Raw genomic sequence first — 14,743 nt, 5'->3', positions numbered from 1 at the left:
AATCTGGAACAATATGCCCATGAAACTTTCCAGAAGCTACTACCAGAGACACCAGATGCTGATAGACAGAATCCATAGATTGCCTAAATCAAAAAAAGCCCCAGAAGAGGCGCCAAGAGATGTAATATTGAAACTTCACTATCCACAAATCAAAGATGAAATTCTAAGAGCTACCAGAGATACAGCGGGTCTAAAAACCCTTGGCCCACTACAGATATATAATGATTTATCAGTACAAACTCTGATCAAAAGAAAGTCATTGGCAAGAATCACAAATGCCCTGAGACAAGCTAATGTCCCATACAAATGGGGCTTCCCAGTTAAATTAATAATTAAACATCAAGGCGAAACTAAGATTGCTGTAACAGAAGAAGAAGGGTGTCAACTACTACATGAATGGAAAATCCCATACGCTGAAGAAATAACAACTCCACCCCAACAACTTCAACTGAAATGGACTAAAGTAGCTTAAAAACCAAAAACTTAGCTAGCCTGTTTAAGACAGGAAAGGAGAAAGGAGCAAAGGACTAATTATAATACACTGTCCATCCCAGAACTTGGGGAACAATAGATTGGACACTAATATAAACGAATGGTTAACTGTTTTGAGTAGATCACTGAGTAACACTATACCTGGGAAAGCCCCAAAATATGTGGATAACTATTTTGTAACTTCCTTCTTTCCTTTTCTTCTCCTTCCCTCCTCTCTGGTATGGTAGAATATTTCCCATCCTTATAACTCAATCCCAACCCCTTCCTATGTTTCCCTTTCCCTCCCCTCCCTCTCCTTCTCTCCTCTCTCCCTCTGTTTTTCTCTGTATTCATTTGGGTACCTATTCTCTCTTTCCCCTCCACTTGGTTTTTTATTTATTTATTTCTTTCTTTTTTTTTTAAATACCACAAATATATACACACAGGGATCCTATAATATGACACAACATATCAAAATCACTAAATTGAATTCATATAGAGCGGGGGGAGGGATGGGGGGGGGGGGAGGGGGAGCGGGGGGGAGGGGGGAGGGAGGGAAGGGGAGAGGGGGGAAGGGATTTTCATAAATCACGGAATAAATACATAGCCAAGACACACTAAAACCACACTATTAGATGTGCGGTTTTTCCTTACCACACTAGATATAGTTCACATTAAGAGTAATTAAAGACTAGGAAAGAGGAAATGGGTGTTCAAAACTTTAGCAGAGATAAGCGTGTAACATATGTCTTGCCCCCTTTTCTCCCTTGAAGAGAGAGGAGGAGGCAAGAGAGAAGAATGGATAAAGAGGAGGAGAATTTAAAGGCCCCTTTTTTTTTTTTCCTTTTTTTTTTTTTTTTGTGTTTGGGGGGGAAAATGAACATATCTCTCCCATATAGTCGGAAAGCAAAATAAATAACTATATGAGAAAGATAGGAAATGTTATTTGAATGGGTTATTAATAAGTAAAATTAAGATTAAATATAAAGTGATGGGTAGAATCTAACACTACCCCTATAGAAATAATGATAGTCTCAAGAAATAGAGACCAAATGTGCTCTTATTAAAGAGCCGGGTATATATGCGGTGTAAAAGGTCTATGTATAAGGAAATGTATGTTTTAATTGTTAATGTTGTCATAATTGTTGTAATGTTGGTACAGGTTTGGTTCAGCTAAGACAAGGTGTAAGGAGATTCCAAACAATAAAAGGAAAGCGACTCCATAAATGGCTAGATAAATGATAAAACTTTTATCTTTGAATATAAAGGGACTGAATGCCCCACAGAAGAGGAAATACCGGTACTCTTTACCTAGTACGGCGCCCATCGCGGGCATCGCGGGTACATTTATGTCTGTCCGCGACGCGACCGACGCGATGCCCGCGATTTCCCATTGAAACCCATGTTAAACATGGAAATCGCGTCGGTCGCGTCGCGGCCGGCCATAAATGTACCCGCGATGCCCGCGACGCGATGCTCCCGATTTGCCATAGGAATCAATGTTAAAAGGCCCGATGGACACGATTTTACTGTTAAATGCCTCAATGGACCCGATTTTACCATAGGAAACAATGTTAAATGGGCCTTAGAGCCCAAATAGTTACCCTGAACTCTGAAATGCCCCCCCCAATTGTTTACGCCACCCCACGATCAACGTCAACCCGAAGCGTGGCGAGCGCAGCGAGCCCGCGAGGGGCGGCGGTACGCGTCCTCCGACCTTTTCATACCCCCACTATCCACGTCGGCGTGGAGTTGAGAATAGAATAGTGTGGCGAGCGCAGCGAGCCACCGAGCCCGAAGCGTGGCGAGCGCAGCGAGCCCCGCGAGGGGACGCGGATACCTTCACAGCTATACGCGTCCCCTCGCGGGCTTCACAGGTGTCCATGGCGACGCGGACACCTGTGAAGCCCGCGAAGGGACGCGTTTACCTGTGAAGGTATCCGCGTCCCCTCGCGGGGCTCGCTGCGCTCGCCACGCTTCGGGCTCGGTGGCTCGCTGCGCTCGCCACACTATTCTATTCTCAACTCCACGCCGACGTGGATAGTGGGGGTATGAAAAGGTCGGAGGACGCGTACCGCCGCCCCTCGCGGGCTCGCTGCGCTTGCCACGCTTCGGGTTGACGTTGATTGTGGGGTGGCGTAAACAATTGGGGGGCCATTTCAGAGTTCAGGGTAACTATTTGGGCTCTAAGGCCCATTTAACATTGTTTCCTATGGTAAAATCGGGTCCATTGAGCCATTTAACATGAAAATCGTGTCCATCGGGCCTTTTAACATTGATTCCTATGGCAAATCGTGGGCATCGCGTCGCGGCCATCGTGTGCACATTTATGGCCGGCCGCGACGCGACCGACGCGATGTCCATGTTTAACATGGTTTTCAATGGGGAAATCGTGTACATCGTGTCGGTCGCGTCGCGTCCGGGCATCTTTAGCCCGCATACGACGCGACCGACGCGATTTTTTACCTCACGATGCCCACGATCAAGATCGTGGGCGCCGTGCTATGTAAAGAGTACCGAAATACCTCCTCCAATATCTAAACTCCCAGAAAATAGATATAGCTGCAATACAAGAGACACATTTTTCTAAAATAAATACACCTAATCTCCAGGATCACAATTACACAAGGGTATATTTTTCCAGTGCAATATGCAAAAAACGGGGAGTTGCAATATTAATAAATAAAAAATTAAATTGGGTAACAGAAACGCAGGTAGTGGATAAGGAGGTAAGATATATTATATTGAAGGGGACATTAGAAAGCCAGCCAATAACATTAGTAACAGTATATGCGCCCAACAGTGCACAGGAGAAATTCTTTAAGAAAGTATTAAGAGAAATACAGAGAATAGGAGGGAAAACAGTAATAATGCTGGGCGACTTTAATGTTACAATGGATCCCCAAATGGATAAAACAAATGTAGGGAAACTAAAAACAACAAGAGCAGTTTGTGAGCTTTCGAAGAAAATATGCGATATGCTAGCAGAAGCAGAACTATATGATATATGGAGGATCAAAAACCCTACCACCCGTAACTACACGTTTTTCTCAAACGCTCACAAAACCTACTCTAGAATAGACCTAATATTAACAGATAGAATAACGCTCCAACAAATAAAAAAAGTAGAAATACTCCCAACAATAATATCAGACCAAAATATGGAACTTCCCTAAACATTTACTCAAAACAACTGAAATAAAAACTCAAATAGTAAATTTAATAGACAAATACTGTGTAAATAATAACCCTGAGGAAACTAACCAAATTAATTACTGGTGTGCCCTTAAGGCAGTACTTAGGGGAAATATTATTCAGATTTGTTCAAGAATAAAAAAAGAAGAAGAAAGGAAACAAGTAGAACTACAGAATCAGATAATAATATTAGAAAAAGAACATAAAAAGCACCATCAAATAATAAAATACTGGAAAATTTAAATAAATAAAGAGGTCAATTAGAAAATAATAACATTAAACAAATAAGGAAAAATATGGTACAATGCCAACAGAAATTCTATACAGAAGGTAATAAGGTAACAAGACTATTAGCAAGAAAAATTAAGGGTAAAAAAACACGAAAAGAAATAAGAGAAATATACAATAAAAATGGAAATAAGATCTCTAACCCAAACGAAATCGCGAACATATTTGCAGATTACTATAAAAATCTATATAATTTAAAAGAAGATAAAGATATATTCCAACCTACATGAAAAACAATAGAAACCTTTTTAAATAAGCAAAACTTCCCAAAATTAAAGAAGGATCAAATAGAAAACCTAAACAAATCTATAACGACCCATGAAATAGAAGGAACTATTAAAACATTGAAACAACACAAAACACCAGGTCCAGATGGATACATTAATGAGTTCTATACACACTTCCAGGCGAAAATAGCGCCAATTCTCCGAGACACCTTTGAAGCAGCAATAGAATTAGAAAAATTCCCAGTTGAGATGTTGGAGGCACGCCTGGTGACTATTCCTAAAGAAGGAAAGGACGCCAGGTGTGTCCAAAACTATAGGCCGATAGCACTGTTGAATACAGACATTAAAATTTATGCGAAAATAATGGCAAAATGCCTTAGCCAATATCTCCCACAATTAATAAAAGAGGAACAGAAAACATAAGGAAAGCAATAAATATAATGGAACATTTTTCAAAAAAGGAACTTCCACTTATGGTGTTGTCACTTGACGCACAAAAAGCTTTCGACCGCCTTAATTGGGAATATATGGAGGTAGTCTTGGAGAAATTTGGGATAGAAGGAACATTCCTTAAAGCAATCCTAGTGTTATATTCAAACCCAACAGCACATGTATACATAAACAATAAAACTTCTTATAGGCTCCCTATTTCAAACGGGACAAGGCAGGGGTGCCCACTCTCGCCAATTATTTTTGTGCTTTCGATAGAGCATTTTGCAGAAAGTATAAGAACAACTCAAATAATAAAGGGCCCTGTAATAAGTAAGGATCAATATAAAGTACTCTTATTTGCAGACGATGTATTATTAATGCTTACGGAACCAGAGAAATCAATAGAGACATTAATGGGAATTATAGAGGAGTATGCAAGAGCATCATACTACAAACTAAATAAAAAAAAGACAGAAGCCTTGCCAATGAACATAGAGGAAGGAAACCTAGTGAAATTGAAAGAAAAATATAGATTTAATTGGAAAACAAAAACAATAAAATATTTAGGAATAAACTTAGTAGAGAAGGACGAAAATTTAATAGAATATAACTATACGCCAATGCTGGAGCAGCTAAAAAAGAAAACTAAGGACTGGATAAACTATGAGGTTAACTGGATAGGAAGGGTAGCATCCTTTAAAATGTTTCTTTTACCAAAACAGATGTATTTGTTTAGAGCAATACCACGATTATTGCCAAAATATTGGCTAAATAGGTTTAATACAGTTCTGAATAAATACATATGGAAAAATAAAAAAACAAAAATAGCAAAAAAATATTTGGTTAGACCAAAAAAAAAATTTAACAGGCCACCTGGACACAGGGGAATTACTTTGGATACCACCAAAAAACAGAAACATAACTACCTCAACCCCCAAAGCCATAAAAGAGACCTTGAAGGTGTGGGACACCATACTAAATACAAAAAATAAATTCACAGCTCCATTAAGACAAACTGAAATAAGAACAATAGCAAAATGTATTCCACACTTAAATCTAAAAGAATGGGAACTTAAAGGTATAAAAAATTTACAAGATATATACTCAGTAGAAGGCCTAATGTCTTTTACACAATTACAGATAAAATATGATATATTGACAGTAGACTTTTATAAATATTTACAAATAAGGAGTTGGTTGGCTGAGTCCCCAACATCCGAGGACACATTGGAAAACCTCCCTAATATTTTATTAAACAAAATAAAAAATAAAAACTATAAAGGGGGAATCACATTTTGGTATGCCTATATTTTAAACAATAAACTAGAGGAGAATATCATACCACAATTTAAATGGGAGCAAGAACTCAAGGTGTCACTGGATGAAGGGGAGTGGGCCAACCTGTTCAACTCAATTCATGGAATGACCAAATCCAGCTCTCATATAGAAAATTTTTTAAGACTGTTCTATGCGGCGTATTTAACACCAGAAAAAAATAATACATTTTGTCCTCAACAACCAAATATATGTTGGAGATGTATGGAGGAAAGAGGTGATCTGCTGCATGTCTTTTGGGCATGCAGTGGCCTAAAAAGTCTGTGGCGCGAAATTGAACGCCTAACCTGGCAAGTAACAGGAGTAAAAATAAACCTAACCCCCCAAATGGTATTGCTACACATATATAACAAAGAAGAGAAAATAAAAAATAAATATGTATTAAACCAGATATATATTGCAGCTAAAACAGCAATAGCCCAGAACTGGAAACAAAATCAAGCACCAAAGTTAAACTTAGTAATGAGTAAAATAAACTATGAATATAAGATGGAAACATTAGATATACAAGAAAGTAATGTAACAAAAAAATGGCAAGTATGGAGAAAATATGTGGAAAAAATACCATCTGGGGGATTCAAGAACAGTTCCAAGATTAAGAGATTAAGAAATTAAGAAATTAAGAAATTTATAAAATCTTGGAAACAAAGCATTATATAACCACCATGTAACAACTGAGACTAGTGAATAGGAATCTGTAAATGTTAAATGTTAAATGTTTGTATGGGAATGTAAGTGTATACATGTGAGATATAAATACATGCATTTTCATGTTAAATATATCCAAACGTATGCAATGTAAATGTTTTAAAAAACTAAATAAAAATTCAAAAGAGAAAAAAAAATAGTAGGTACTTATGTATTATCTGGACTCCCATGTTAAATGCACCCCATTTTTTCATACCCCTACTATCCAACTACGCATGGAGTTGATTTTATATAGTGTGGCGAGCGCAGCGAGCCACCGTGCCCGAAGCATGGTGATCGCAGCGAGCCGCGCAAGGGGATGCGGTCTCATAAGAAAAACGTGAGTCCAGATATTACATAAGTACCCAATAGTATTTTACAAGAATATTTGCAACGAGTAATTCCTTAAATTTGGATTTCTTGTTACAAAGTATACTAAAAATAATCTTTATAAAACGTGCACTATGGGCACGTTTCAAAAGAACAAAAAAAAAATGGTGCTGAAAAAGATTTTTTTTCCCAGATGTCTTTTTTTTCTGTTAATAAGAAACAACTTTAATCCATTTGTGTATTTATACAGCCTTTTTGTCTTCTTTCCAATCAAAGACTTGTTTGGTTTAAGTTGTAAGGCTTTTCTCTCTTTTGTGTAAGGCACAAACCACTGGAACAGCTGCCGCACTCACAGCCTCTGTTGTTTGCCTCTGGGTGGGTTGTTTTGTCAGCCTGTGTTGCTTCTGATGCTTAGCTTTAACATATATTTGGTAATTTCAGACTGTTACTATGGCAATGGCATCACCTACAGGGGTAAAATATCTACAACTCGATTCAGACAACCATGTACCATGTGGGAGAAAAATATTAATGACTTACGAAGGTATGTGAATTGTTATATTTAGTTATAACAAGAAATTATAATTGTAGTTTAATCGTTAAACTATTTATTTTTTTTGTTGTTGAATCTAACAAAAACATATATAAATATATTAAATATATAAATATTATTATTATTATTATAGGAAGCAACAAACAACTACAGTACTTTTTGAATGTCTGATTATTTTATTTTACTAAGTATATATACACAGTGTAAAACATTTAGGTTACATACAGTAGGGCCCTTATTCAGATCTGATCGTAGTACAAATTTGTTCTCAAAATGGGCAAAACCATGTGCACTGCCGGTGGGGCAGATGTAACATGTGCAGAGAGAGTTACATTCAGGTGAGTTATTATGTTTCTGTGCAGTGTAAATACTGGCTGCATTATTTTTACACTGCAATTTAGATTTCAGTTTCAACACACCCCACCCAAATTTAACACTCTCTGCACATTACATCTGCCCCACCTGCAGTGCACATGGTTTTGCCCATTTTGAGAACAAATTTGTACTGCGATCAGATCTGAATAAGTGCCTAAGTGTAGATGTGACCTTTTATTAACCAACTGAAAATGTGTATCCTTATGTTATAGACATACATTTAAAGAACCAGATGTATCTATACTTGAAAAAAACTACTGCCGAAATCCTGATAATGATGCCCATGGACCCTGGTGCTATACGGAAAATCCCTCTGTACCCTGGGACTATTGTCACATTTCTCAATGTAAGAATTCAGCAAGCATATACAGTATTAGTAATCATATGAACCACAATATTCTTAAGAACTAGAATCCATTAAGTAAGGAGGTCAGGTGACTATTATGTAAAAATACATCATATAACATACAGTACATGTACAGATATTGCTACGCTAATTGCAGCTGTGATATGGCCGCTCGTACCCACGTGGCGCAGTAAGAAGCATCCATGACTCAGATACACTACGTTGCACTGGCTAATGCTTTTCAGTGGGTCAAAGGGTGGCAACATTAATACACGAGCGCAGCGGCGGGTGTGCACCTTTCACCATGCATGTCACACCTGCAACATGGCAAACACTCAAACATATATCTGTAGTTAGCATTTAGTGAGATGTATAACAGAGATTCCCAGAGGTTTTAATGTAACATAGTCTACAACAAAACTCTTACCTTCTCCCTGAAAATATAGAATCAGAATCAGCTTTATTAGCCAGGTATACTTGCATATATTAGGAATTAGGTTTGAATTGCTGTGCAACAGCCAGTTAGGTAGCAGTTAAACAGTGACAGTACATACAGATGGAGCCGGGCTTGTCTTTGCAGGGGATGGCGGCAGAATTGCCAGCCGCCATCGCCCGCCAGCCGCCATCTGTATTTGCGAAATAGGATGCGCGCGCACGAGATGCGTGCGCGTCCCCTTCTGACGACGCTTCCTACGGGTCCCCGCTGGCTTGTCGGCGGTCACCCGGGGTCCCCATCGCCTCCCCGCACCCCCCCTAACCCTGTCCGTCTCCCTAAAGCGGAGACGGACAGGTTCCCGTCGCCCTGCCGCCCGTAAACTGAGGCGCGCGTGAGACTCGTGCACGTGCGCGTGAGACGCTCACGCATCTCAGTCAGATGGATCACCAGCGGAGACAGTCTGGTGATTCGCCAGCAAGAGGGAGCCCGGCTCCATCTGTATATACATACCGCATACAGATATATGCTCGATGTGCCCTGGGGATTGTAGAGGCAGGGAACACTTACCTGCCAAGCTGCACAGTGCCTAGGCAGCCAACAGTGGCGCCACATGTCATTGCAACAGCCAGGTAGGTAACAGTTAAGCAGGGACAGTACAGTTTAAGGGGGAGATTCTCTAACCTTTAACGCACCGCTGTCTCTTCTCCATATGCTCTGTCCCCAGGCGGTGTTGTCTGCTTCTCCTCACTTGCGCATTCCAGGTTTCTTCAGTGCGCGCTTCTCTCTCCATTGACCTGTATAGGAGAGGCGCGCGTACCCTATGCTCAAAGCCCCGCCGCGGTAAACAGAGCAGTGGTATGCCTCGCCTCTTCAGGCTAGCGAAGAGGTAGATTAACCCTTTAGTAATTATATTGTATGTGTGTGTCCAGAGGTTTTTGGTGCCTTTTCTATGTATTTAAATTAATACATTTTGTTTTTTGATGTGCATTTTTTGTTATTTTTTTACTATTTTCCCATTTACTATTTTCTCCCTGAGCTAAGCAGCATCTGGATGGCGCTAGTACGCATGTCCGCTCAGCACACAGCGGGCGCATGCGCACTGGACACCGAAGCCGGGGATCGCGGAGGGGTGAGTTACCGCACACAGATTGCGGTAACTGAATTGTTACAGAATAAGGAGAAGTGCCTTAACGGCACGCAAATGTGCCGTTAAGGCAGCGTTAAATAGACAGATTTGATGTGAATGTAAGACCATCTCCCCCTTAGGCTGCTATGCAGTGTGCGAGACAGGGGAGACACAGGGGTACATATGGCTGAGTGGCACAGTTGAGTAGGCAGCCATTTGCGGTGCCATCCTGATCATGCTGCTCAAAGGCAGCGGTAATAATAATAATTTTATGGTACTTGTGTAGTTTCACAGCGCTACCGCTCTAGCTGTTCTCAGCGCAGCGCTACGTTATCAGCATAGCGTAGCGTCTAAATACGTATAAATCCAGACACCCCGGCACACCGCTATCAAAGGGGGGGAATTTAGACGCTAAAGTGTCTGAATCCAGGCTCCCTGCAAGCCGCTAAGAAGGGGGGTATCCGGATTTAGACGCTAAAGCGTCTAAATTTAGTAGGGTGTAGGGGTACATAGGGGTGCACTGTGCAAAACACTCTTAAACCTGTTCACAATTACACTAGTCAACGTAACAGCTGTCGACCTTGTTAATTCCACTATCCACGCCAACCCGAAGCGTGGAGAGCGCTGCAAGCCCGCGAGGGGCGGCGGTACGCGTCCTACAACTTTTCATACCCCCACTATCCACGTCGGTGTGGAGTTGATATTATATAGTGTGGCGAGTGCAGCGAGCCACCGAGCCCGAAGCGTGGCTCGCGTAGCGAGCCCCGCGAGGGGATGCGCATACCTGTGAAGTTATGCGCGTGCGCTCGCCATGCTTCGGGCTCAGTGGCTCGCTGCGCTCGCCACACTATATAGAATCAACTCCACGCCGACGTGGATAGTGGGGGTATGAAAAGGTCGAAGGACGCGTACTGCCGCCCCTCGCGGGCTCGCTGCACTCGCCACGCTTTGGGTTGGCGTGGATAGTGGAATTAACAAGGTCGACTAGTGTCATTGTGAACAGGTTTAAGAGTGTTTTGCACAGTGCACCCCTATGTACCCCTACACCCTATTAAATCTAGACGCTTTAGCGTCTAAATCCAGATACCCCCCTTCTTAGCGGCTTGCAGGGAGCCTGGATTCAGACGCTTTAGCGCCTAAATTTTAGCGTCTACATGGGGGACACGCTCTTTGATAGCGATGTGCCGGGGTGTGTACTTTAGAAGCCCCGGCATGTCAGCGGTGTGCCGGGGTGTTGACTTTACATGCCCCAATTGTCAGCGGTGCGCAGGACTGCCTATTTCACTGTGGAACTACAATTTCCACAGTGACCTGTCAGCGCCTGGGCAGTGCACTGCTGCCTGGCGCTACGCTGATAACGTAGCTTACATATGGAAAGCAGCCACGCGCTACGCTGAGAACAGCTACAGCGGCACACGCACAGTTAAACAGAGCGTCTGGCAAGCTGCCAAGTTTCTGAGACGGACTGTGCACGCGGCGGTGCCGTGAAACTACACAAGTACCAATTTTATTTATATAGCACTTTTCTTCCATAGCTGGCACACCCTGCCATAGAATGTGCTCCTGCAAGAAATATATGCAATCAGGGAACTAAAAAATATGTTTACAACATTACAGAATAAAACTCTGTAGTAAGTTTTCAACACTTATTATATGCTGCTATTATAAAGTAATGGAAACCGCCAACGATGATTATATTATCAATTTATGGGTCATTCCAAAACCAATATTAAACAATTGCTACTCATAGAGAGACCATTGACACCTGTGCCATACCCTTTGCCTGTTGAGACAAGCATACAGTACTGTATGTGAGCTTACAAAGAGAAAAAATAATCTACATTCCCCTCACCATAAATGTATTATGATGCACTTTACGTTCTTTAAGAACAACAGTGGTAGATTCTACATTCAGAGCCTTACATGCCAATTGGAATCATTTGCTAGAGTGGCATTGTAGGCACTCTAGAGGCCAGTTGATTCCTTTGGGTTCATTGACCAGATAAGGAAGTATCTCTCGGATTGGTTAGTGCCAATGATGGCTCCAGAGTTGGTCTGCAACACAATTCAAACTTAAACGAGGGGATCCACACTGATCGCCAGTGAGTCCCAACCAGTGATATCTGGCACTGGCAGTTGGCGTGTCTCCTCTAGTTGAATTTTGGGCTGTGCCGCAGCTCCACCTCTGGAGCATCATTGAATGGTGGCATGATGTCCACTCACCAATGCCTAACAGGAGCAAGATGTACTCCACCCCTTGTCTACAGCACACAAACAAGGGGTTACTGCCTGTCATTATGAGAAGTATGGTGTTCATTCACTGAGCTGCTGCAGAAGGGTAACCACCTCACTTCCCAACTCCAGACAGGAAGCAGACAGGAGCAGGACCTGATATGTGTTTGATATGTCTGAAATGACCTATAGCTGATTGGTCTTGTCAGTTAGTCAGTGGATTAAAGTCTAGTAAGCAATGCCACAAAGGCAGGTAAGCAATGCAACAAATTGCTTTGTTGCATTTCTTACCTGCATTTGAGTCACTTGAAAAAGTAATTCCTACAGTAAATCCTTTCACTCCTCAATAGTTTGCATTATAGTACCCTTGATACTATGTTTAGCCTATGGGTTTTTGAGACTCAAGCACATTATTTTGCATTTTTTAGCATTAAACTGTAGCTACCATGTTCTTCATGATTCCTCTAGTCTAATGAGATCATCATTTTTTTTACTTCTCCTGATGTGTCTATATATTTGTATTATCTGCAAAGAGGTATACTTTCCCTTCAATACCATGTGCAATGTCATCAAAAGAGATATTAAAGAGCAGTGATCCAAGGGGATATGGTTGAATGGTCGACCCAAGGATGGTCGACAGTCATCAGGTCAACACTGTTAGGTCGACACACAGGAAGGTCGACAGGGGTCTGGGTCACGAGGCTGAAGGTCAACAGGAGTCTAGGTCGCCATGGGACATGGTCAACAGGGTTCTAGGTCGATACATGTGTTAGGTCGACATGGGTTAGGTCGACATGGGTTAGGTCGACATGGGTTAGGTCGACAGTCAAAGGGTCGACATGGGGTTTTTCACTGTTTTTTGAGCCGACATGTGCCGACAGGTGTATTTCATGCCCTACCATCCACTAGGGCGCTGTGAGAGAATACAATAGAGTGCCAAGCATAGTGAGGCACCGAGCCTGAAGCATGGCGAACGCAGCGAGCCATGCAAGGGGACGTGGTGCACTTAAAACTGTGTCCATGTCGACTGTGTTGACATTCGGGTAAAAAAACTGTGAAAACCCCCATGTCGACATTTTGACTTTCGACTTAACCCATGTCGACCTAACAAATGTGTCGACCTAGAACCCTGTCGACCGTGTCCCATGTCGACCTTCAGCCATCTCGACCTAATCACTGTTGACCATCCTTTGGTCGACAAAACAATCCCAACCCGATAAAAGTTCAGTTTCTGGGGTACTCCTCTGCTAACATTTTGCTCCACAGAATACGCTCAATTTACTACAACTGTATTTTCTATCCTGCAGCTATGTTCTTGTCCATTTATCTGTTTGTATACTTCAATCTCATGCATTTAAGTTTATTTAGCAGTCTGATATGTGGTACAGTGTCAAATGCTTTAGGGGCATATTCTAAGAGATCTAGTGAGATGGGGAAAGCTACATGTGTAGGCCCCATTATAAACTTTAAAAAGTGTTGCCCGCTTTATCTACTGACTGGGCCTTTATCTCCTCAGCTACTGCCTTTTTCACATCTGATCATCTTCTTAGCCTCCTTCCATCTACATAAGGCCTCTGGTCTTATTACAATGTGGAAACATCCTCTATGTTTTGGTAGAGAATCATTTAGAGTACTAAAAAGCTCTGAACGTTTTAATGATCGGAAAAAAGGTTATTGATTGCAGAAGTAGGATTTAGGTATGAAACTGCAAAAAAAAAATAAAACAGATATTTTATGAGATGTTTAAAAAATGAAAATACTTTCATGTTCATATTTAAGCACAACAATATTAGTAGTGTTGTGCATAAACAAGGAGCTTGGTCCTGGTAGCTTAGCTATTGTAGCTTTTGGTCACACATCACATTTTTCCAAGACAGGGATTCATAGGATCCTTCCCTGGTAATGTCAGTTCACACTTGCATGGACAGCTAACTGCTCAGGTGCAGTAGTGCATCAAGGTTCTGAAGAAAAAATGAAATGATAACTGTAGCGATCGCGTCACATAACAAATAATGGGGATGAGCTCCTAACAGAGAACTGTCTCTGTGTGTGTGTTTTTTTTAATACATTCAGCTTAATAAGTTTTCATATAGATATGAAATGATAATTTCTTTTTGCAGGTCTAGAGCCCAATAATTAATTAATATTCCAGCTTGTGATTTTGAACATTTTGCCAATTATATTTTCAATGACAATCCTTTTGGATTATAGATCTTGGCAAGTATGATGTAGAACAGGGCTGGGCAACACCGGCCCTCCAGATGTTAGTGAACTACACATCCCAGGATGCTTTGCATTAGTTTTGCTATGTGGCCATGCTGAAACTGATGCAAGGCATGCTGGGATGTGTAGTTCACCGCATAAAGCGGTGTTGCCCAGCCCTGATGTAGAATGTAATGTGCAATTGGATTAAATATAACACTAACTTGGATGTACTTATTTTTATTAGGTGATGGCGATACAACCTCTACAATGACTGCTATAGACAGTAAGTATTTTTAATTTCCTTATTCAATGTCTTTGTATAAGTTATTTAGCACAATATGAGTAGATGCATGTATTAGTGGTTCAGGATAGTATAAGAGGGGGCAATCCATAATGTTCAGCATGTTCCTCACCAGAAAATGACTTTTTCCTGGTTTAATTTCTCAAAAAAAATCCTTTTCTATGGGTTCAGACTAGTGCCAGATCTACTAAACTGGTGTGCTAG

At 41.2% G+C, this 14,743-nt stretch overlaps 1 protein-coding gene across 1 annotated transcript in view; it reads left to right on the top strand.

Moving 5' to 3' along the window:
* Positions 1-14,743, top strand: part of HGF (hepatocyte growth factor) — a 132,075-nt gene that overhangs the window by 89,627 nt on the left and 27,705 nt on the right. Inside the window, exons 10-12 of the mRNA XM_083183069.1 lie at positions 7,407-7,509; positions 8,106-8,239; positions 14,483-14,521. Of these exons, the coding sequence (XP_083039195.1) occupies positions 7,407-7,509; positions 8,106-8,239; positions 14,483-14,521 (276 nt within the window). The remainder of the gene's footprint in view (positions 1-7,406; positions 7,510-8,105; positions 8,240-14,482; positions 14,522-14,743) is intronic.

The sequence above is a fragment of the Crinia signifera genome, chromosome 4 (genome assembly GCF_055691185.1).
Source record: "Crinia signifera chromosome 4, ASM5569118v1, whole genome shotgun sequence".
In the NCBI taxonomy this organism is placed as follows: Eukaryota; Metazoa; Chordata; class Amphibia; order Anura; family Myobatrachidae; genus Crinia; species Crinia signifera.
This window is presented reverse-complemented; position numbering and strand designations above follow the sequence as displayed.